The 24,035-nt window shown below is 37.5% G+C and overlaps 1 protein-coding gene across 12 annotated transcripts in view; it reads left to right on the forward strand.

Annotated features, from left to right (window-relative positions):
• Window positions 1–24,035, forward strand: part of CLASP2 (cytoplasmic linker associated protein 2) — a 145,838-nt gene that overhangs the window by 50,492 nt on the left and 71,311 nt on the right. For all 12 annotated transcript variants that reach the window (XM_057377112.1, XM_057377115.1, XM_057377116.1 and 9 more), the window contains exons 8-9: window positions 6,227–6,373; window positions 21,753–21,832. In XM_057377112.1, coding sequence (XP_057233095.1) covers window positions 6,227–6,373; window positions 21,753–21,832 — 227 coding nt within the window. The remainder of the gene's footprint in view (window positions 1–6,226; window positions 6,374–21,752; window positions 21,833–24,035) is intronic.

Below are 24,035 nucleotides of genomic sequence, written 5' to 3' on the forward strand. Positions count from 1 at the left end.
AAAACACTGGTTCCCTGGAACTGCCTGAAAAAAATAGCATGTGAAGCAACGGGTGATTTTTGAACCAARTTTTGTTATTTAGCAGCTGTTCTCATTGGTTCCTTTTGTCCCACCTATCCCCTGTAAGGCTGCTGTGGAAAAAAGTCTCTTTTGGTGGGAGTTTGRTATTTTGCTGATGGGCATCAGGATATATTGGACAGAAGAAGAGAACCATTTGCCAGCAGTGAATCATTGGTACAGTTCCAGAAGGCAAAGAGAAGCAAAGGATGAAGTTAAATCTATCAGCAAGTGGCCTCATGTTGCTTYTGTGCCTGCACTGGTATCTCTGAAGAGCCACGGTCCATCATTCTGGGAAGCAGGCTTTTGTTTGTGAATGAGAATTCATCTCCTAATGGTTCAAGGTCCCTTTACCAGCTGTGGCATAGGGAAAATTCCAAGAATGATCCTTTATGGTAGATGTAAAGCTGCTTAGGTGAGATTCATGTGTCCAGTCATAGGTGTCCTGTGCCATTCAAGGTGTCCTGTGCCATTCGAGGTGTCCTGTGCCATTCGAGGTGCCTTGCACTATCCACAGTAGCCACGCGGAGCAAACAGGCATGACACGAGATCCGCAAGAGATCTGTTGGCCTTCTGGAATGTCAGCTGGCCGCCGGACAGGATGCCCAGGACTGTCTAAACTGGTTTTAGATGACTGTGYTTAGGCAAATGAATCCTGTCCTTTGTGTCAGGACAAACAGATTTGGACTGTATGGAATGCCTGATGTGTTACGGATAAAGTTCTCACTAAATGATGTRGGGCACTGGCTTGAAGTATGGATTAGAAGGATCAACTAACTTGATGCATGTGTAGTGCTTGCGGCTTCACTTTCATGCTTGACAGAAATTGTTGTGGGCCACACCAGTTCATCTGGAATTGAGCTAATTATCCAGTCCCAGATGTTCCAAGTAATGGATGCAGTCTGTGTTTTTAAGTCACTGAAGGGAGACTGGCACTCGGTGTTTTGGTAGGCACAGAATGGGGGAGTGACTTGGAAAATCAAAGGAGTTCATCTTCTTGGGTTTTTCTTTTTGCTCAGGCAGGATTTTGCAGTTGTCTTTATAAACAATTCGTGGTGTGAAAGAGGAGTTGTTAACAGTAGTTAAAAACACTTAGTATTTGTTACCAAAGGTTATCATTATCAGTTATCAAAGCAAAATTGATACAAATATTTTGAACAAAAGTCAGTTTAAAAGTAGTTTTATTAAATTTCTAAATATTAAATACACTGCATTCTCTGGTTTGACTCTTGTCAAAGTACAATGAAATACTGCAAGTTGGTATTTACTGTAGTTGTGTTAGATATGTAAGATGTTGSTACTGAAAACAGTATCATGATTTGCTTTTATGACCAGTTTTGGTTAAGTATTACTGCAGGGGATCCARTTTTTTTGCCCTTTTGGTATCACTTGAGGATCTTCTTTAAGTCAGTTAAGTTTCGAYTTCCTGCTGCTGAGTAGCACAAGTAGAATATAGATTTTGTATATGTATAGATATGTAGGTGATACTGTTTCATTCTTCTCTTACTATCACTTGCAAAATCCTAGATATCAAAATGTCACATTAATTATATGAATTTTCACACCAGCTAAGGTAGAGGCTTGAGTTGCAGTAAAAATAAATGTATTTTAATTTAATCTTCTTTGAAAGTATTTTTTCTCTCTGGATATGAAAGGCTTTTTATTTCTCTCTGAATTTTTCCTTGTCACTGGATACATCTGTCATTACCTTTACTGCTCTATAGCCAAATCACAGTAAATGGATTGTTTTGAAGTTTAAAATATTGTGAGTACTAGAATGTTCTTTGATTCCGAGTACTAGAATGGTCTTTGACTATCAAGTTTCATTATAAATRTTTATGCTTTGATCTCTCTGAATACTTCAGAAAACATACAGTCCACATTTGTGATCTGGCCCCCAAGAGTARTGCTACAAGGCCAGAAGATAAACACATATATTTTGTTTATTTTTAGTTCAAATGGCATAGTTTGTTTCTTTTAAATTTTAGTATTGAATCCTTTGTGATAGTTCAGAGTTTTGGTCTGTCTGCCTGGATTTAATCTTCAAATAACTTTGGTAAATCATAAGTTCTGGGAGTGTGGTAGACTTTGGGTTCTGATGTGTCCTGCAGTTTGGTTTGGAGGGTCTTGCCCTGCAAAGATTTCTTAGACAAATCTTGAAAGGTTTTGTGGAAATGCACAGCTGTTCACTGATAGCAGTTCACTTGCTGCCTTGTACCTGCAGAACATCCTCTGTGCTACAGTTCTCTGCCCTCCATTAGAAGAGAAAACTTTTGCTTGGATGTTGAATCTTGATTTTCTAGCTTTCTGAAGATTAAAACAACTTGAATTTTTTCTTCCCCTGCTTTGAGGGTGTTCATCTGGAAGAGAACTTGTACCAAAGTAGGAGCCATTTGTTGCTCATCAGGAGCTTTTGGCAGTACTAGATCCCAGGATCTTCTCTGTATGGTGTGCCTACCTCCAAAACTCCTGTCTACTTTGGTTTGAAATAGTGCAACTACAACAGCAGTGTTGTGAGATGTAACTGAGGCTCAGTGTCTTTAATTTACTGTTTTTCCTTTAGGATGTTCTGTATGTTGCTAGCAATTCATATGACTTTTTATTTTTAGTACCTTGAGACTTTGTTGTGAAACACTGGATAAAGCTTTCTCAGCTGTCAGGTGTATTTGCATATGTAAAATATGATACTCTTAAAGTGTTAAAATTGCCTAGAATGAAAATTATCCAGCCATTTTACAGTGGGAAAGTTTGCATCCATCAGATGGCTTTGCTTTGAAATACCAGTTACATTTAGGCTTTTATGACTTCTGTTGTGGAAATATATTTTGTTTGTAGACTGYATAAAACTAATATTAGAGGCACAGTTTGATACTGAAATACAGCCATCCCCATGCTGTGTGTGTTGGCTGTCAGGAGCTCCATCCCTGGTCCTTTGGCCAACCAAAGGCACGTCGTAAAGCCAGATTGAGCGGAACTGCGCTTTGATTATGCCCTGGGGAGCAGCAGTTACAACTYGAGCTGGGCTTCTCCATGCTGAAGTACATGGGAGTGCTTTTCTAGGAGCTACAAACAAGTGGATATTGCAGATGAGTGAGAGCACATGGAAGGCACATTGTAGGGGAAGCAAATATAGTSCTCTGGTTTCATGAAGTGCTATAAATACAGACTTCAGGTTTTGGATCTTCACAGTGTAAAGCATATTTATGGACCTGGAATGTCTGTAAAGATCACTTGGGATTTTCATGTTAAATCCTAGGGAAATGAAAGCGTAAAGGCCTGAAAGGGTAGGGAAAACCTCTGGTTTCTTTGAAAAACGACATGGTATTTTCCTTCTTATGTTTATTTAAAAAAACAAACAAATCCAGAACAAAAGAGGCTCAGCTGCACTGTCACTTTAACCTTGATAGAATTAAAACAGATCCTTTTCCGCCATTAATTTTACCTTCTATTATTTTGGAACACTTCAAGTAACTGTACCTCAATTTTTAATTTATTTTAACATAATCCATTAAAAATCTGGTTAAGAACACCCATCTACCAGTGGTTAAAATAAATTCTGTGTATCTAAAAAAAAAGGCATTTATTTTAAAAAGGTGGGTTTCACGTGGACTGAAAAACTGTATAAAACTGTTTCATAGTGTAGATTTTTAATCCAATATTAACAATGTTTTAAATATATGAAAAAATATTCTTCAACTRGGCAAAGTAATTTGACGGTATTACTAAGAACATTGTTTAATATATCATCATCTAGTATGTACAACATGTCAGTATGACAAAGCATTTGCCTTTGCATTTTCTTTTCTGAAATTCTATTTGCACATATTGGGGTTCAGCAATAACTTCTACAATTTCCCATCCTTAATAATCCATCATAATGAATTGCTTGGTAAAAATAAAATCAATTTATCTAAATCACTGGTTCCCAAAGTACACAGTTGTTTGGTGGTGGTTAGATTTTTTTTTTATTGGGAGTTTTTTCACAAATGAGCAAATGCTCACTTTGTATTTTTAAAATTGTTTTGCAAATTACTATTGYTCCAAAAGCTTGTGCAACGTTTGCATATCATTGCTCATTGTAGAGCTGTTGGGTAGAAGCATTAAAGTCTTGACTGTTTCTTGATCAGATCTGAAAGTGCAGCAATAAAAGCATTTTTATTTGAAAAGTGTGTTTTCACTTTTAGTTGGTTTTCATGATTCCATGCTCACGTGTCAGTGTTGATCTGTTCATGCTGCTTAAAAATCAGCAAGATACTGCTAATGCTGTTTTAAAATTACCTGTAATTTTGAAAGTATCCTAGGTATCGACTCTTGCCAKTTACCCTTCTATTACAGTGTTTAGATGGTTTCACTTAATCTGGCCTTTGTATTGGTGGTTTTCCTTGGTTGAAATCTTGATGTCTGGTTCTATTTAAGATAGTGAGAGTAGAAGCATCAGAAATCAAAATGTATTCTGGCTCAGCCCATATGCTGAGCGGGAGTGCTGTTTCCATGGCAACAAACAGGRCAGTGGGGAGGAAGGCTGATGCCTTTTCCTCCGATTCAGAGAGTTTACAGATCCAAATACAATTATTCTTATTGAAAKTCTCTTAAAATTAAGTGTTTTGTTGGAGAGAAGGAAACCATGTCAGTGAAAGTTATTAATATGCATCTGTATGTTTCTCGTGCTGGTTTGTTTCTTTAATCATGGAGATTGATTAGTGCAAAACACAGCTTTTGGTAAATGCTAGAAAAATGTGCTAACTATAGAAGCAGTGATCTTGGACACGTTAAATGCAGGGCGTTCTGACGTTTGATGGTGCTGCAAATGCTGCTGGACAAAACCTTGCTATACCCTTTAATGCAAGCTGCCTTCCTCTGGGAGGCTACATTGTTAAATATAGTTGACATTTCACTGGGAGCAAGTTCTGAATAAGTGAAGGGTAAACAGTGCACCATTCCAGAGATTATGCTTTGTAATTAATTTTTTAATTTTTTTTTTAACAAATGGCAGGCTTTAGAGCAAGTAATATGCTAAATTGATCTTTCATTACTCTAGTGCAGCTGTGTCTCAGCCTCGCCCATTTTATTTATTATAGGAACCATAGGCTGGTATGTTTTCTGTTCTCAAGCTTATAGATAAATCTTTCTTCCCTTAGTAGGTGGAGAAAACRTTATGTTCTACTGTTGGAATATGTTGGGGTTCTTTTAAGGCACAATATTTTGAATTGAGACTATTTAGTCACTAGAGATGAATTTCTTTCATGATTAAAAATACACAAACCTGAAATTCTAGGAAAGAGGAGTGAGTGCAAGCCCCGGATTATTGTCTACCTGTCTAATTTTTTTAACGAAGGATTGGAATAGTGGCAAATACTGTGTGTGGGAATGAATTTATTTGCATGGAGAATTTTCACCTTTTCCTCTGGCGTTGGCTCCCAGAAGATGATGTCACCTTGCAGCTCATTGGTTGTGCAGCACCTAGTGCAGGGAAGGGAGAGAAAGATGCCGGCACAAATCTCAGTGGTGGATCTAGGGTGTTTGCGAGCTGATTCTGATAGAATCTTTGATTAGTATTAAGAATTTACTGCATGTGGCCATGTGAGGTGCTGGGTCCGTCCTAGGGTGAGGGGATTGAAGAGCTATCAGAGGAATGAGGCGACTGATCTGCAAGAGGATCTGTGATTGTAAGTTGAAAAATCTGGGTGGAAGGAAGGAGACAGGGAGTGCTAGTTAGACACATTGTGGGAGGGTGTGTAGCAGAAAATGCATGCATGAGTGAAAGAAGGAAAAGGAGAAGCATTTTTCTTCGGTAGACTGGAATGATAAAAAATTTATCAAGGGCTTTCCTTTTGGGAAAATATTAAGAAATGGTTAAAAAAAATCAATCTGTGCATGGATATTTTTCCTTTGTGGGAATGAATGTGTAGGAGTCATTTTTATGCTCAGTTTTACTGTGGTTAATTATGATGGTAAAATAATATTTTATAAGAGCTTGAGATGTAGAAAATGCTGTTTATCTCTCATTGTAATTTTATTCCTAGGTCAGAGACAAGACAGAGTGATAAATACTTGTTTGTATTTATGCATTTTGTGAATTTCTGTGAAATGTGAAGCAAAACAGAGGATTAGGAAATTAAAATACATCCATTCTAATAGCTGTATTTTTATTTTATGAATCCTTTTCTAGACAAAAGCTTTGATGATGAAGAGTCAGTGGATGGAAATAGGCCATCATCAGCTGCTTCAGCCTTCAAGGTTCCAGCACCTAAAAAGCCAGGAAATCCTTCAAACAGTGCAAGAAAGCCAGGATCAGCTGGTGGGCCTAAGGTTGGAGGTAATGTAAAGCTATTCACATTCAAATCAGTGTTCCCAGAAACCTTGCCAGAGCAGGCACAAAACAGAGAACTTTGGAAGGTGATGTTTAATTCATGACTGCAGTATTTTTGCAGAGCTGAGAACAGTAAGGGACCCTGTTTTATGTAATTATTCATCTGTAAAGGTGTGTGCATGTCTGTCTTGTTTTTTGTGAGTGTACACTGAGCTTAYAAAGGTCTCTCACATTACAAATAAAATTAACATCTGGGGATAGTATTTACGTTGGGGAAATGAGTATATATATATGGGTGTCTCTGCTGGAATCCACACTGCACTTACTGTATATATAAATATCCTGTGAAATTCTGTAGTAGGTCTATGTAGATGCATTTTTTGCTGTAGGTCTGCACTGTTTCACATGGCTGGAAAGAGCTGCCCATCACCCACAGCCTTCAACAGAGGTGTATATTACATCTGGATGACTTTTATTATTATTATTATTCCTTTAACTGTCACTATTGTGAAATTGGTTGTKAAATATAAGAAATGAGGGCCAAAACCCATGCCAGGATTTTTTTGCATGGTATAACTTCAAAGCTGTATGATGAGGAATGCTTAGTAATTATGATCTTAGAACAGGGAAATCCGCATTTTCTTAGGGCGGGGGTAGTCTAACAAAAGCAACTGTTTACTGCTAAAGAAGTGGCTGCTTTTTTGATGGTTCGTGTACACATTCAGAAAAAAATGCATAATTCTGTTGAAACTACCCTACTTCAGGTATAGGGCTTTTATGAATAAGTGGTTCTTTTAGTAAGGGGTTTTTGTAAGATTAAGTAATATTTTCATGTTCCTATTCATGTAATGTTTCCATATGTGATCTGCAAAGCAAATATAAAATTTGGAAGAAGATAGACATGGCAAACAAGCTGCCTTGAGTATGTTCGCATTACTAAGATATAGTTAATATTTTGAAAATKTATTATTTTTTGTTGGGATCTTAAGAATTCCTGATAAATTGAAAACATTTCCATGGGTCTGGATCAGAATTGACAGCAATATATATTAGAATAGTATCAGAAAATACCACCTAAAAGACTCCATAAAGGCAATTATCTCTTTAATATTTATTGTTGTTGTTACTGCACATAGTAAATATTATAAACAAGTAAACATAAATAAATAACCAATTATAATGTAATCTCCTTTAACCTGAACCATGGTGTTTTTTGCATGCAAGACTAGCATACCCAGTACCAGGACTGAAAGCTTAGGATTTCTGGTTTTTTTCAGTATGGGCTTTTAATAATAATATATTAGATATAGATGGTTTTTAATGTCTTTTTTTTTTACATGTAGGCTTTCACTGTACATGCTCTGCAGTGAAAACATGGAGATACAAGAGCAGGTGAAGGGAGGATAAGAACAGAATAACCACTSAACTGATATTTCAGTTTATCTAAAAATTCAGTAGTGAAGCAGATTAAACCCCCAAAAATTAATATGTTGGTTTTTCTCCCTTTTCCTTTAAAAAAAATCAAAATTCAATACATGGAATAAGGAAAAAAAATGAAGCATGCCAAAACCAGAGTGCTTCAGTCATTCCTTGTTTTATACCATCTCCTTCCAGCTCTGGAAAATATTTGGGCGTATATTGGTTTGCATATGCATCTCTTCCCCTTTTTTCTTCAGGATGTTTGTAGTCAGACTTTTGAAAATGTGGGTTTAAATATTAATAAGTGTTTACAAATCCGGCATCTCCTAGCCTAATCAAGAACATTGATGTAGATGCCAAGTGTATTTCTTAAACAATAAGGTTATAGTCTCTTCCAGAAGTGAGGTGTTTCCTGTAATTATCTTCATATGAACAATGACACTGGGTYAGACAAGAGTCTGGGCAGTCCACTGTACCATCTGACAGTGGTCACAAATGGCTACTAGAGACATGTACATGAACGGGACAAGTGTCTARAGGCACACTGTCATTACAGAACAAAATGCTGACTTTAGAAGTCTTTATTCCACAGAGAACAGTGGTTTTTGAAGAGTCCAGTTAGGGCATTCTGTTCTCCTTACCTAGAGACTTCATGGATCTTTATGACTACCACCAAACCTTGATACTCTTTCACATCCAGCTTCTGTAGGATCTACTTTGCAGGTACCTAGAAGACACTTGAGATTTTTCTCCAGCCTCAAAATTGCCATCTCTGTAGAGTAAATTTATATTATGGAAGCTGTTTGCTGTTGCTGATGCAGTACAGCTCTGCTGTGTCTTACAGTCCCAAATCCTTCTGCTCACCACTGCATTCCAAGGCAGTAGTCAGTGGGCGTGCCATTTTTCGCCTTCCYCTCATGAGCACTGGATGGGTATTTCAGGCTTTCACTGCTCACCTGGTGCCTCTGCCACCTGTTGGTCCTGSTTGTCCGTTTCCTCTGACTGTCAAATATCCATGAATCCATATTTGGAAGTTGCAGGTCAGCCTTGGAGGAAGAACAGCAGCTCCTTTAACTGCGTTGCTTTTCATTTCCCTTTCACAAAAATCTCCAGTCATGTAAGTGACCTGCAGTTGAAGGTTTCTCCTCTTCAGACTTCTGTAACCAAACAGAATTTACTGCAGATAGAAATTGTGTTGGGCATGGGCTGAGATTACTGCAAGTTCCATTCATTTAAACTGCCTTTTATATCCCAGAGGTACTTTTCATAGGATATTGTTTGACAAAGGTGTATTTTCCTATGAGTTGTAGGTGACAAAGTACAGCTTTTTCCTGAGTYCAAAAAGGATTTGAGGCTACCCTGTCTTGAGGATAAGAAAATTGAGCTCCTTAGCCATGCTGCTGGCTTTCTTAACTGCGGACACCTGARTTATACCTCAGAGGCCTGTGTGCAYGGCTTTTCATTATATTMGTCATGGAGATGTTCYTTACTGAAGAAATGGGTAATTCCACCWCTGCCCAGTTAYGCTGTTCGAGTGGAAGGMCCCTCTGATACTCAAARAAAGAASTTTTCACTATGTTGGCCTTTTTCCATTGATTGTAGGAAATGTAGTTTGGTGGCACTGGAAGTGAGACACCATTTTCCAGGGAGGCAGGTGGAACAGGTATTTAGATGAGCAATAGCAGTGTCCTGCTCAGCCTGAARTTCCCTCTCCTTGTGCTGGGAATGGCTGTGCAAGACATTTTCCTACTGGTGGCAGGGATGGGAAGGCTCATACAACTTGTGCATTTGGTGATGGGGATGATCAAGCCTGCTGAAAACAGCTTGCCAAAAAAATACCAAATCAGGCAGCTGCAGTGCTTTACTGCCCTGGGAGTAAGGAATCCAGCAGGCTTCTTTTCYTCTGACTTTCCTTCTTGGAGATGTTCAGACACTGAGCTTCTTGSTAGTGATGAATGAGAAGTGATAGGTCTTTAACTTAATGGGGCAGTGCTTTGTTTGGCATATTTCTTACTCCACGGTCAATACACTTCCCCAAGTGAGACCTTTGCCAGGAAGCACACTGTTGATCTGCTTACTTCTGATGCACTTGCTCTCAGCTCTTCATTCAAGTGGCAGAGCCTCTGGAAATACCTCTTTGCTCTAAAGCCTTCTTACTGAGAATGTGCACTCTGCGTCCTGCCCTTGCAGAAATGGATACTCGGGCTTTTTCTTGGCAGTATGGCATAAGCAGCTTTTTAATCCTAAGGGACACCATAATTTACAGTAGAAAAGGACTTGAGTATGTCAGCCAAATGAGCTATATGCCTGTTCCTGTGCTGTTCAAGATCTCTTATAGGTCTTTGGCAAGTTCACTTGGAAATATGAGAGCCCTGTTCCAAGTCTTCTAGGGAATTGCTTGCTTCTATACCATTTGGAAGCTTTATGTAATCTAGGTGTTAGTAGGAAACCTCAGGCTGTCTCAACAAGAAGTCTGGCATCCTCTCTTTTCCCRAAAAGTCAATTTAGGTCAGTAGTCTGTAAAATAGATTAAATGTAGAAATGGTGATTCTTCAAAAGAGACAYATGGCATTTGGAAGAAATGTTTGCTCATGAAACCTAATCATGACAGAAGTTTGGGTTAACTTTCTGTTGTATTTTTAATGAGAACCCTTGTRGGGCTGGAGCATTATTCCTAGTGTTGTAATTTGAAACAAGGTGAACTTCATACTTTTTTTGCAGCATTTTCAGCAGGAATATACTGCATGGTGTATTTTAATCTATAGTTCACTGGCTTTTAAAAATCTTTAGTACTTTGGCAGGCTGGCATTATTATATATTGCTTACTGTTTCACASTGACAACATTGTTACACTTTTTGAAACAGCCTATCTGTAGAAATCAAGTAACTGGAAAACCTGGTTGAACCAGGTGAACAGTTTGGCCAAAGGAAGGTTGTGAGGACTATAGTGACACCATGCATGAAGGAACTGTAGGAAGCTGATCCCAACTTGAGGAAATTTTAAGTTAGGTTTTTGTATCTGTTTTTATGCTTCTTTCTCCATTGTCAATAACAAACATACAGCTCTTTGTTGAAAAGTATTAAAATGGTGCTTATCTGTTTTTTTTTTCTCGATTTGGTAACAGAAGATATTTTTAAGCCTTTAGAGGCTTTAGTAGGAAAAAATTTAAATGGAAAGGTTCTACATAGAACAAATGYGATTATGAAAGATAGGTGAAATTGCAGCCAGTTGAAATTCACCTCATTAAAACTACATGCTGTAGTTAAGAAACCTTGGTGTTAAAAGGGCTTCAATAATTGTGGAACTGTAAATACACAGTTAGTGAATGGACTTGAAACAAGATAGACTCATGCTCAGTGTATTGATTGTCTCCAGACTTGAGAGAGTTCTGTGTTCACTTGTCAAAAAAAAAAAAAAGAAAAAAGATCCATAATAATCAATGCCCACAAGTTTTTTTTTCTAAAATTTTGAATTCTGCAGAAAATAAGTTTGTGAATGTTTCCTCTATTATATTTGTTAGCCCTCATTAAGTGATTTCTGAAGTTCTCTATTTGTTGTGTAAAATAAACTAGAATATTTTGTTTTACCTTGTTTTACGTTGGCCCTTTGTATGACATAAAACTGCTCTGAGGTGATATTGGTCAGCAAAGCATCCCTGACATTCTGTGGCACTTGGTTTTCTTTTTGATTTCTGGGATGTGGTGAAATTCAAGGATTTTTCTTCAACTAAAGCTAAAAACTCTTTTTGTTGTTCGGAGCAGCCTTTGAGATTATCCTTGGGTATCAGAGTCTTAATTGGAGAATTTGCTACAGAATGTCTGTTTGCTTCCTTTTCCTCACAGTTAATGTCAATTAACTTCCATCCCTAGAGATTCTTGCCCATGGGATTGCTGGGATGCAATTCTGTAGTCATGAACTGCAGCTATTATAACCTAATCCAGAGCTCATGGAAGTAGTAGGATTTTCAGCTTTCTGTGTGCTGAGAGTTACTGGATTTTGTTGTTGTTTTTTCCCCAGAACAGCACTTGAGGTTAGGGTTCCCTTGCACAGGATGGGTKGTCTGTTCACCTTGACCATTTTACATGGTTGTGCAGTCACTGGGGTTTCCATTCCTGTAGCATAGACCTTCCTTTGCAGCTTACTTCTGCAGGAGGATTGAAAAATTCACCTTAATGAGGAATCTGAATGAAAACAATCAACACGATAAATTATTTATACGTATATATATACGTATATACACCTATAATCTACCACCAGAAAATATAAATATGTGTCCATAACACTGTTCATTAGTCTCAGTTTTCCATGTCACCCAAGTGATAGTTCCTACTACCCTGTTTTTAATTTAATTTCTAGAAGTTTCATTTAGATTGTAGGATTCCGTATGTTGGTATAARCATGATATTATATCAGTCTTCTTTCAAAAGGCTCATAGTCTAGAAGTCRGCTTATAAATCGATAAAATAGGGAGAGAGTAAGAGTGGAGCACGAAGGAAGAGGTCTGGACATAAAAGCACACCACAGCACGTAACCTGCTTGTGACATCTCTGCCTGGGGTTCTGGTCCCAGACATCTTACTGGCAGTCATGGTTGTACCAGACARTGATGAGAATACGGAAGACAACCCAGCCCTTGTTTAGCTCTCACACTGAGTACTGAGTTTTTCAAGCAGTAGGAAGGGGAAGCAATTAGTTTATATTTTCATGTGGATTAATCTAGAAAGAAAAAGAGGAAGGAGGGAGGAGGAAGATGGACTGAAATCAGCTGACCCTGTCACTTGGAGTCTTAATGAATTGTGACTGTGCTGACGAGTAAGCAGAGACGACCATTCTAAAATGTTCCCGCATTGCTGTTTTGTGAAGTAGCAGGTGTGATCCCTCTTTGTAGGGTGGTGTGCCTGTGTGTGGGAGAAGTGTCTTAAAAAAACTGTTTCATTTCTTTTGACAATTGTATATGCGTTCAAACCGAGAAGCAGGGTATGTAAATGATTTTTATAATATAAGTCATTGCACCTATGGTGGAAATATTTTTGCAACAAAAGTATTAAATGTTCTTTAAAATATAAGAGAAAACCCTCACATTAAAGTCAAGTCACTTTGTGGATTCTGTCTTGYCATAGTGAACTTTTAGAAGTAAAAGGTAAAAATGTATTATCTAGAACATGTAAAAATGGTAGTTTTGTGTCATTTGTGATGACAGATGATGTGAATTGTGGTTAATACAGTATCTGTTTAAATTATTCCAGAATAAAATACACAAATGGGCACTGACAACAGTAATGAAAATTCTATTTTACTGAAACTATTACATCACAGTATMTCAAATCATTCTGTTTTGGCAAGAGTATTACAGATAATACAAATGAATTGTTGTTGTTCCTGGTTATTCTCAGTCCTTTCTGTAATGTAAAATAATTATTGCAATTTTCCCCATTCAAGTGTAAAACTAGGAACAAATTCAAGTAAAATGTAAATAGGTTATTAGGAAGTTATATTAAAAACTGAAAATAAGACTAATGCTATCATGTTCATAAAACTAGCATAACTTCAAAACTCACCTGTTGAAACCAGACAAGTGGGCCAGAGTCTCAAATGTATGTCCTTTTAATTATTTATGAAAGCTGAGTGCCAGGAGGGAAAAGAAATACATGAGTGCTTTGAAAGATTGCCATGGGAGCGTGAACATTGTGCATGAGTTGAAAGGAGACTGCATGAGCTTCCAGTTGAGTAGAAACCAACAGTAATCAATTTGAGATAAGCCTAAAAAGTCAGGCATCTATTTTCATGCTGCTTATGGAACTGCTTATCTTCTTCCACATCCAGGGTTTAGTCTTGCCTAAAGTATGCTGTCCAAATCTTGTACTAAGTACAAAACTATTCATTTCTTTGTTTTAYAATTTCTTCTTTACTGTGTGCTTGATAAATATTTATTGGTTGATCTCCACAAGATGTCTGTGAAGAGATAGTATTAATAATCTTCTATACCYGTGAAACTGTACAAAGGAATTGAGGCTAAACTTGTTGAAACAATGCAGTGTTAAAAGTCAACTTCAGATATTACTAAGTTTCTTGGGGCATGTAATATTCAATGCATAGTTCAAAGGTATTTTCACACTCAAGATCAACTTCAAATTTTAAGGTATGCCTGCTGGTGCAGTCATCTTCAGTCCACATGAGAATTATTTTGTGCTTCCTCTTAGTACAGGAGGTCATGTATTTGCACCTGATTAACATGTTGCACCTCAAGGCTTGAGATGTGCTATCCTAGTAGTTGAAAACCTGGCACCACTTTCTCTTCCTTGTATGCACAGCTCGCTCCTAATTTCTGCTTGTCCCTCCTGCTCCTGTTCTTTCGTGGGGTGTGTAATCATATGGAGAGATCTGCTTAGCATCTCAGTCCTCAGAGACAGCACACTCACTTGTTAGGTGGAAACTTCTGTTCGTGAGCAATGTTTCTGGCATGTAGGAGGAATGTTTTAATGGAACAGGCACAGTACAGGTGGGATCTCTTGGGAAGTTCTCTAACCATGTCTGCCAGGTTTGTAACATAGGCAGATAAAGTAAGGAGTACAAGTTATTGTAAAGGTATTTTAAGATAATTGTGCTGTTTGGCTCAGTTTATGCTGCTGTTTCAGCTCGAATGACTTTCTGGGTGCCTCAGGGACAATGACTTTTGGCATTGGAGGAAGTGGGGTGGACAAGTCAGTTCAGAATGAATGTCAGTCACTGGGGCTGAACATGACAGAATTCATCTGTCAGTTTTCTTAAAGTGGGCTTTCTAGTGAATGCTTTTCTATTCTGCTTAGTCACTTGAATTGTTTTCTAAGCTGGTTAAAAATAACAGGAAGGCTTTGCCAGTCCGGATTCTSGGAAAAAAAGGGCTCCTTTAGGTTTAGTATTGTATCTGGTGGCTTAAAAATGCCTTTTATTTTTGAAACTTATTTCAAAAACTCCTATGGCTGGTTTTGGGAAAACTGAATAGGTTTGCTGATACTGTCTGCCTGGGTGTCTTTGTCAAAGGTAGTTCTGCTTAAGTCAAACACATTTTAGGCTAAGTTACTGAATTGTGAGCTTCAGTGGCTCACGAGACTGGTACAGGTTCCTTTTACTGTTCCTCTCCCTCTCCTGTTTCCCTATATGCAGGTCATAACTACCATCAGACAAATGTGTTGAGCAACCCAATAAGGTAATCTCCCAGTGAACTTTTATTTGTGAGGTTTCTTTGGTAGACAAGGTGTGTGCTTGCAGAAGTTTATAATACCAGAGAGGTTTTGGAGAATGGGGAGTTGTTTGCAGATGCAGTTGTTTTCTCAGGAAGTAGGCACAAGGCAGCTGAAGTTCAGCTGATGAAAACTTCTATCTAAACTAGGATCTCTGCAGCTTTTCATGGTTTGGTCTTCCCTGAAGTTTTCTTGGCAGAAGTGTGGCAATTAGCAGCATGATCTGTTTCTTAACTTGTATAGCAAAGCCAGTGAGTGATACTAACAGTACAAGTTACTTAAATTAACATAATTTTATCTAAGTTAGTCTAATTATATCTGTCCTGTAGGATTTACCAGTGTAACTATCTGAAAGTATGTGCCTTGTTTTAAAAAAAAATACCTTGTCTAATGTTGATCAAAGTGTTTTTTTACTGGAGCAACTGCTGCTTCTTTGTTGCTCTCAAATGTTTTCTTAACTTAAGCAGGTGAGCTGAAGGCATCTATACTGACTCTCAATCACCCGATGATGAAAGAATACTTTTGCRCTTTATACAGATACTGAGACTGAAGAATTGGTTTTTGCTTGTTTTATGGGAGGTTTTTATTCAAGTTTGTTGGTTGAAGTCCACAGATCAGTTTTTCAAACCTGGAAATAACGTCTAGAATGTTAGAATCTGTTAATGTATCAGCATCTGTAYATAATCTATCAAATAGCTTTAGATAGCTCAGTAGTTTAAAATGTGAAGGGAATTTTCAAAACTTCTCCATCTCCAGCCAAKTTTCTGAACATTTGGTTCCTGTTTTACAGAAGCAGACTTAGGAAACATGTATATGAAAATATACTATTCTAGACCATTTTAGTAATCTTATGATACTGGAAAGATAAAGAGACTCCTTACTAAGCTTCCTAGATTGAAATTGCTGTATCCAGGAGGGCATTATCAGAGTCATTGTCTTAAAAGTCATCCTYGCCATCTCAGAAATAGTGGTAATTCAGATCATGAAGCACTGGAAAATTCCTTCCCTGGCCCCCAACAGATACCACTTTAAAAGTAAGCAGTAAGGCCTGACCCAAGGATAAATGAGTAGATTTTGCAAAGACTGAGAGTTTCAGAAGTTTCAGGAAAAATCCCAGTTACAGAGACTAACAGACAGGAGAATGTACATTCTAAGAAAGAATTTCGTATGACCTTTGCAACATCTGCCTGCTAGGGCTGGGAACAGAATGTGGTTATTATTACTAAGTATCATGCTGAAGAAACAATTGGGTTTTGTGTCTTTGTCATTGGTAGGGTTGTTGTGATCTGTTATTTATATYGTGTGTGTGCATTGGCTTTGTTTGTTTGTTTGTGTTTGGTATCAGCACTTTCTGTAGATCCACCTCCTCTTGTGACAGAGGTTGTCCATTTCACCATGTGGGTTTTGCAGTTGTCCTTCGTTTGAGTTAATTTTGTTAAAGTATTGCTCTGCTCCCTCAGCCTATACTTAGACTTTCAGCAGCTGTACTTTTTAAGCTGCCTGGGCTAATTTCCTTCCTTGTCTCCTCTAACTCGTTTGTGTCCTGAGTCAGACACTGGATTGTTCTGCCATGGTGTTTGTATAGCCCCACGGTGGGGCAGACCAGAGAACTTGCTCACTGAAACTATTATTCATCTTGGCCAGTTTATTTTATTCTCGGTTTAGCCCCTCCCTGTTGTGACTTAGTGGTCAKCTGTGCCAGTGCTAGAATGAGAGGTCAGTAGGAGTGAGTGGGAGTTGCCAGTTAACCTATTATATGAAAAGCTGAGTAAGTACTTGAGCTTATCCTGGCCATTTATCCCACGCAGAGCTGAAGCTGCTGTCTGTTCCTAATTTACAGCTGATTGTTTATTAACCTATAAAGCCAAAAGGGCAACAGTGGTTTTCTTTTTTCTTTCAATCCAGAATGATCTGCATCTTTTGCTTCAGTTTCTGATAGATAAGAAATTAATCTTTTGAATTAGCTGAGGGAAAGGCATAGCTTTTTGTTGTCTTTCAGGAAGAAAATAGTTATCCCCATCATTTTACTCTAGATGTATTCTTCAGTTAGATAGTTATTGCGTGGTATGTTCTCACCAGCTTCCTGAAGTGGAACCYAGACTTCCAAGGACTCTCTGTGAATCTGTCTGGCTACAAGCCTTAAAAGATAAGAATAAACAAAGGTTAGGAACAAAAAGTGAAACAAAGTTTTWGAGTTTTTGTTACTCCTCCGTTTCTGTACCTGTGTTGAAATTCCTTTTTCTTCACAGGGAAATTCTTTGTTGTGAAATTTTTGTCAAAAGACCTATAAAAGTAGAAAAAAATTAATTTGATTGGTRAAGACCTGCTACCAAATACAAATCGAGGAAATTTTTTTAACTTTTAGGCCAGCACTTGTGTACTTTATTCAGCAGTTAGGCATGCTTTGAATAAACCGTTCTCTGTTTCAAAACAGAAATACAAGTCCAAAATCATTTTCAGCGTCTTTCTTTTCACATATAGTGTTGTTCCATTGTTTTGTCATCTCATGATATACAGATTTGTAGATACAACTGGTGAGAACATCAAGGCAGTAGAGCAAGTGAGCATTCCAAAGTTGTGATATATTGGAAGGATTTCAGTGTTTCAGTCTGAAGAAGGGAAGAGCTCAATGACAGAAATTAACTCCTGGGTGAAAAAATTGATTTCACAAAAGGCTGGGTAATTCCCTTGGTTGTGTACAGTACCCTTTCTGATGTTGAGTTATTCTTGGTGCTGAACTCAGGCTTATGACTGGAATAAACTTTCTTCCAAAAAAAGACACCTAAGATCTTGCAAAATGTTAGAAATCCTTACATTTAACTCGTGAAAGTGTCATCTCCGTTAGCAGTCTGCAGAAAGTGGGGGGGTTTATTTACTTTGCCTCCATTTCCAGACTCATAGAACTTTATAAAAATAAAAACACCAAAACACACATAAAAAAAGAGAAACCTATAAAAACTTCAACATCAACTCCATTGCCAACTCCATTGTAAAACTCAGAGGAGYTTCAGCTGCTGTGATTTGCTTCCATATCAAGTCAGTCTATTATGTTGGTATATTCTCACCATCTTCCTGAAATGGAGCTGAGACTTCCAGGGTTGTCTTGTCTTGAAGTACTAGAAGTCTTGAAGGGTAAGAATAAATAAAGGTTATGAATGTAAACTAACRATCAGTGTAAATRAATGWCTTGTGTRTATTTTTCCTCCTCTCTGTGAGARAATTTTTTCTTYTGGGTTTTACCTGAAAAAGGCTCAGTTAGATTCAAGTCCARTTACGTAATTACCCAGTCGATGAGCCTCTGAATTTTAGCTATGTGCTGAGCACTTAAAGATGTTAAAAATGCAGTGGTGTAAAAGCCCCCTGGAATTGTTTATAGTGTTCTTGCCATTAGGAATGCAGTAGCTGAACTTTTCCGTATTTGGTCAAAGGATAGGATTGTGTGTTCTGTGGGGAGCATTGAATGTGCACTATTCAGTTGAAGGAATTAATACTGGAGAGAGATCTAAGAAATTTGTAATCACAAGCTTGGTCTGTGAAGGTAAGCAAGAGCAGCAGCAAAACAGCTTGTATGTGTGCTGGGTCAGATRCATCAGTTTCGGGTATGTGGCAGCATTGTCTGAATTGAGAATTTAGTAAGGCTCTGCTGTTGTTTTTGTGGAGGGGAATCAAGCCTTACCAAAGCATGAGAGATTCTCTGAAGGCGTCTGAATGTGTGTGACTGTAACGTATCTTGTTAGCACTGTAAAATACTTTCTCCTGAATTAGGAAGCAGCAGGTGGAGTTCTGTCATTGATTGTCTCTGCAGATACAGTGACTTGGTAAACAGAATTGTTAAAGATACCTGTGGAGAGATCAGGAAAGGAAGGGGAAAACTGAACAGTGTTTTTCTTCCTCGGGCAGTGTGGACTTCTGACTTCTATACAACATTGTTTTCATGTTCCTATGGGATCTTGTAGTTGTGGAAGAGAAAGATCAGTGAAATAGAAGTGAGGTGTGGTTTTACAGATAACTTCGAAAAAGTGTCACCTGCCAAAAATCCCACATAACTTCTTTTTTTTAACCAGGCATTGAGGTAATAAAACCATTTTCTGAGAGTATTAGTTTAAAAGAAAARTGGTTTGTAGAAGTGAAGTAGTTGTTGAAACTAGGGAAGTTGGAAAGTTTTCTGTGTCTGGACTATGTCAGATGGATTTTAAATAGTATTCTGTCCCTTGTCTTTCTCTTTTTGAAGGAAAAAATTGTTACTCCTTGGATAAAGGATTTTCTCTTACTGCTCAGGATGCATTACTATATGATTAGGTGCTAGAAATAACTGTCATGTAGCCCATGCTATTTCGTAATTTTAAAAGGATACTTCAAAGCAGACTAAAGATGACAACATCTACTTACTTAGGAAAGGCAACTTCATCTTCTTTTAATCTTTTTCTTTGTAGTGTATAGGACTGAACTAGGAATACTTGAAAACCAAACATTTTTCTGTATTTTTATGTTCATGGCCTATATGTGTCAATTTGTAATGCTTCTGTAATTTATTCCCTAGGGGAAAAAAATAAGTAAAGGATGGGAATGCACAGTGCTTTTTTCCCTGCTTTAACATATGTGTTTGTGTGTTTATGTAACTGAATAATAATAGAGGACTTGTATAAGCTTACTTCTCCATTTACTTTTCCAGAGTATATATTGCATATTGACTTTAATTGGTTTGGTTCTATGAGATTTCCTTAAATATCAAGAGTATTTGTGGACAAACAAATGAGGTTATGACCTGAGCATCTCTGCAGCTGTTTKTACCACCTACTTTAACATGGTGCTGCTAGAACAAATGACTTCTTTCAAGGTTTCTCTCCATAAAACTGCTCTGACCGGGGTGTTCTCCCTCAGAGGGGCTGTACAAGTTTGTGTGGAGAAGGGTGTGATCTGGGTGTAAATGCATCTTTCCCTCTTCATTTTTTTTAGCTGGTTACATACTCATGAACTTTATGGGAGGGTTTGTTCCCTCTGCTATSTATAGAAGAAATAGGTGGTTATAATTTCATCTTTCTCTTCTGGCTGCCACTGGCAATTGGGACGGATGGTGTTGGAGATACACATGTAGAAATGTGTTCTGTACGGCATCTCTTTACAGCATCCTTGAGCTAAGGCAGTCAGAATCTGATAGATGTTCTTRTATCATGCTGCAGATACTGTGGCCAAATTGTCTGATTTTACACTAATGAGMCACAAAAGTATGTGAGAGATCTTGTTCTGCATAGCAGTGTTGAGATCTAGTAAGTTGCCATCAAATTTGTAATAGTAGTGCACTCTCACACTTCCAAACTGCATATGTATGCAAACACAGCAGACATAATTTGCTTCRCTATAATTAGGAGATTAGGGATTGTAAACCATGAAGTGTCTTTTTAAAAGGARTGCAGCCACCAAGAATTTGATTTATCAAAAATTCCTAGCTTTTTGTTCTCATTGACCACTCARCCTCTTAAATGCTTTTTCTTTATGGTGTTTATTTGTTCTGTAGTTAGTAAAATATACGTCGTCTCTGTGTGAGGCCTCCATTTCAGCTGCACTCTGCCAATTAGGGAGGATATTCTGCCATTTATCTGCTTGGACTCACTCTGAAAGAGACACTTGTTCCCAAGTACTCATTTACCATAAGGGATTATGATTTTCCTCCCAAGAAGGAAATGTTCAGCTGGACTGATTCTCTTCATGTGGTTAATATGTTTTGTCATATTAGCTTCCTGATGCAATTATAGAAGATACTTGGAGGATTCTGCCAAGCTTCACCTTGTACTTGGAGTTGTAGGCTTGTAGTGTAGCCTGGGCTTAATGACCTTGTTCTTTGATTTAGTAGAAAACTTGAGTAAATTTCTTTTAAAAAGGGGCTTTCTTGGTTATCTGRGTTTTTGGAGGAAAGCAAAATCCAGACAGTTTTCAAGTTGTTTTCTTGCTTGTAGTKGTATTAGTCTCTACCCAAGATCATAATGACATTTTCAGCCATATACCAGTGTAAAACGAGCAGATTATCTGTCAGTATTTTTCCCTGGTCCTTTTGCTGAGCATCTTTGGTTGTCAYGTAAGAATAGTTGCATCATGAGTGGTCTGAAAACAAGGTCAGTGAAGTGCAGAWTCTGCTTCAATACAGATCCTCCTCACTGTGTCTTTTTTTTTTCATTGTTGAAGTTCTTGTAACCTTAAGACTAAGAAAGTAGTACCTAATATTTTTTAGTTCCATGTGAGAGTACTGGRAAAGACAACAAACAACCCTCGAACTTACTTGAGGTAACATATGTTAAGGTGAAAATTCATCCTGAGCAATTCCATTTAGTGATTAATAGCTCTTGCTTTGGTAAATAATTTGAAATTCTGTGCTTGTCTTAGAACGTTTTTATTATCAGGGTCTCAGAATTTAATGCAAATAACTGCAAGGGGATTGTTACATGAAACATGGTTCCAGTTAGACACAAAAATAAAAATTATGAAAYCATTAAATTTGTCAAATTGGCAATTGCTTGGGTTTTTGGGAAAAAATTGCTTCATTTTTGGGAAAGAAATGGTCAGTTTTTCTTACGTTGAACTCAGAGTTCAAGGTCTTGTGTTTCTACACACATACAATTCTACACAAAAATTCAGGATTTTTTAAAGTTGTATTAAGTGTTTGAAAGTAGGTATGGTGAAAGATGTTTATGCCAGTTTTAAAACCTTCATGCATGTTACATCCTCTTTAACAGTATTTTACATTTATTTAGGTTCCTCTAAAGAAGGAGGAGCTGGAGCTGTGGATGAGGATGATTTTATTAAGGCATTTACAGATGTTCCTACTGTACAGGTAAGATGCTCTCTATATCCATGTTTCTATTCAGAAATATGTTATTTGCAATAATGTGTTAGCCTGCTTTGAAAACTTACCTAATTTTACAGTGTTCTAAGCAAGCATCATTACTTCCCTTTCTTACTGATGGTAGAATCTGCATGGAAAGCTCTTTATTCTTCCAGTTAGTTACCAGAAAAAGTGCCACATTTTCTATACTGTCCTTCTAATCATTACCACATTGTGTTTTGGCTAAAATTCCTTATTGCTTTTTTTTAAACTTTTCTGGGGAGCTGGAGAAAATAATTATGTTTTAATAAGAAAAAGATTAACATGACATTTGGAAAATTTGGGGCTGCCATTTCAACAGGTAATCAAGGAGTAATAATACAGGCAAATAATTAAAAAAGCAAGGATTGTGTTTTCAAATGTGCCTAAATTGTAATGATGTGTCTGGTATACATGTCCTCTTTTAAACAGTATTTTAAAAAAAAATATAGTGCCCTATTTTCATACTAATGAACTTGTTGGATTCTGAGTTCTTAATTAAAAGAWCAGATTTTAATTTCTATTCTTTAACTGTGGGAATTGTATGTATTTGGTATTTTCACATAGTTGAGTCATTTAATATGCGTGTAGCTTACAAGGCCTGTTTTGAATAAGTTTTCCTTGGGCAGCTGAGGTGTTGAACGCAAGCAAAAACTCAATAAGCCGTAGTTCCCAAATGGCAGAAGGATTTTGTAAGATTCTCTTTTCTTGATGTGTATTTTTGTCCTGTTTTTATTTCCCAAGCAGAGTTATTTGTYGGATCTGCTTCTGCAGGCAGCAATACTGTCTGCTTTCATGAAGGAGTGCTCAACCTCCAATGATCCCTGTCACATCAAGGGAGTCTTTGTCTTACACTATAAGAGCTTTATGTTTCTTTGCCTCTTCAGACTGTGTTAAGAATTCTTTGGAGAACAAAAACATGCAGCTCTTAATATTGTTTATCCCTGTTATATWGAACAGAGCCATATTCCAGAGAACAGAGAATGTGATGCTTGTAGTTTAGTGCCTTACTATTTGCAGTCCCAAGCAGTGTTCTGTAATTAGTCAGGCTGGCTGGTAACACTGCAAGAACAAAAGTGGGGTGACGACATGACATGGACCAACACATGTTATTTTCTGTCTGACTGCTGAACGGCTTAGGAAGGAAGGTCATTCTCTAAATTGCAAGAGATGGAGGAAAAGGACACTTGTCGTTAGCCCTTGAGTTGAGATGAGGAGTCAGGAGAGAAATGTGTGACTGTCTCCAAAATTACCTGTTTGTTTCATGGATGAGCATGCAAGAAAAAATGTGATTTTTTTTTAAGCATCCTTAGGAATAATGACTTCCTGTCCAACTTGATGCTTTGTGGACAATCTCTGGTCTTTCAAAAAACCAAAGATCTTTTCAAAAATAAAAAAAACCCCCACAAAATATGCCCCCAAAAAGCAAGGCAGATTCGATGTTCTGAGACCAGTTACTAAGGAAGTTGGAAGTTTCTCTGTTAGACTTGTGAAGAAAGAATGCTTATGACCTGGACTTKGCCAAATTATCCTAAAAGCAAAGGACAGCATGGAGAGAGTTGTTTGTGCATTATTGTACCCATTCCTCTGTCCTCTGTTTTCTTTAACATTTATGGGGTTGAGTAGTGGCTTCACTGAAAGAAGGGAAACTTTATAGAAAACCAGATCCAGTTCTGGATCAAGATTAAGCCTATCTGAATTAATCAAATAAATTGAGGTTACTTACAGCGTGGGTGTGTTGTAAGTCATTCTTGAAATGTTAGATSTGACTTTCCACTAAGCTGTTCATATGACTGCTCAGCTTTTTTAWGGAATGTCATATTGTTTACTTGTACCTAGTTTTTAATCCCCATACTGAAAATACTTTCCATCTGTATAGTTATTATACTTGTTTGTGTTTGAGCTTTTAATTTTTCTGTCTTTGATGTTGCACTTACCCTTAATGATGTGTATGTTGCCCTCTAATGGACAGCAGCAGTTTATGAAGAAGATGGGTRATTTTTAGATGTAGTCTGATGCATCTGTGTGCCAGAAAGAGAAGTACTGCAATGACAGGATTGTGCTTCCATAAAAAACATTACAACCATACAGTTTTTACAACTTCAGCCTTTGCTGAAACTGAAGAAAATTCTGTGTTCGGGTTATTAGGAGTAACTCGCATTAATAGCTAAAA

The sequence above is a fragment of the Malurus melanocephalus genome, unplaced genomic scaffold, assembly GCF_030028575.1.
Source record: "Malurus melanocephalus ecotype Western Australia unplaced genomic scaffold, MMel_1.1 scaffold_300, whole genome shotgun sequence".
In the NCBI taxonomy this organism is placed as follows: domain Eukaryota; kingdom Metazoa; phylum Chordata; class Aves; order Passeriformes; family Maluridae; genus Malurus; species Malurus melanocephalus.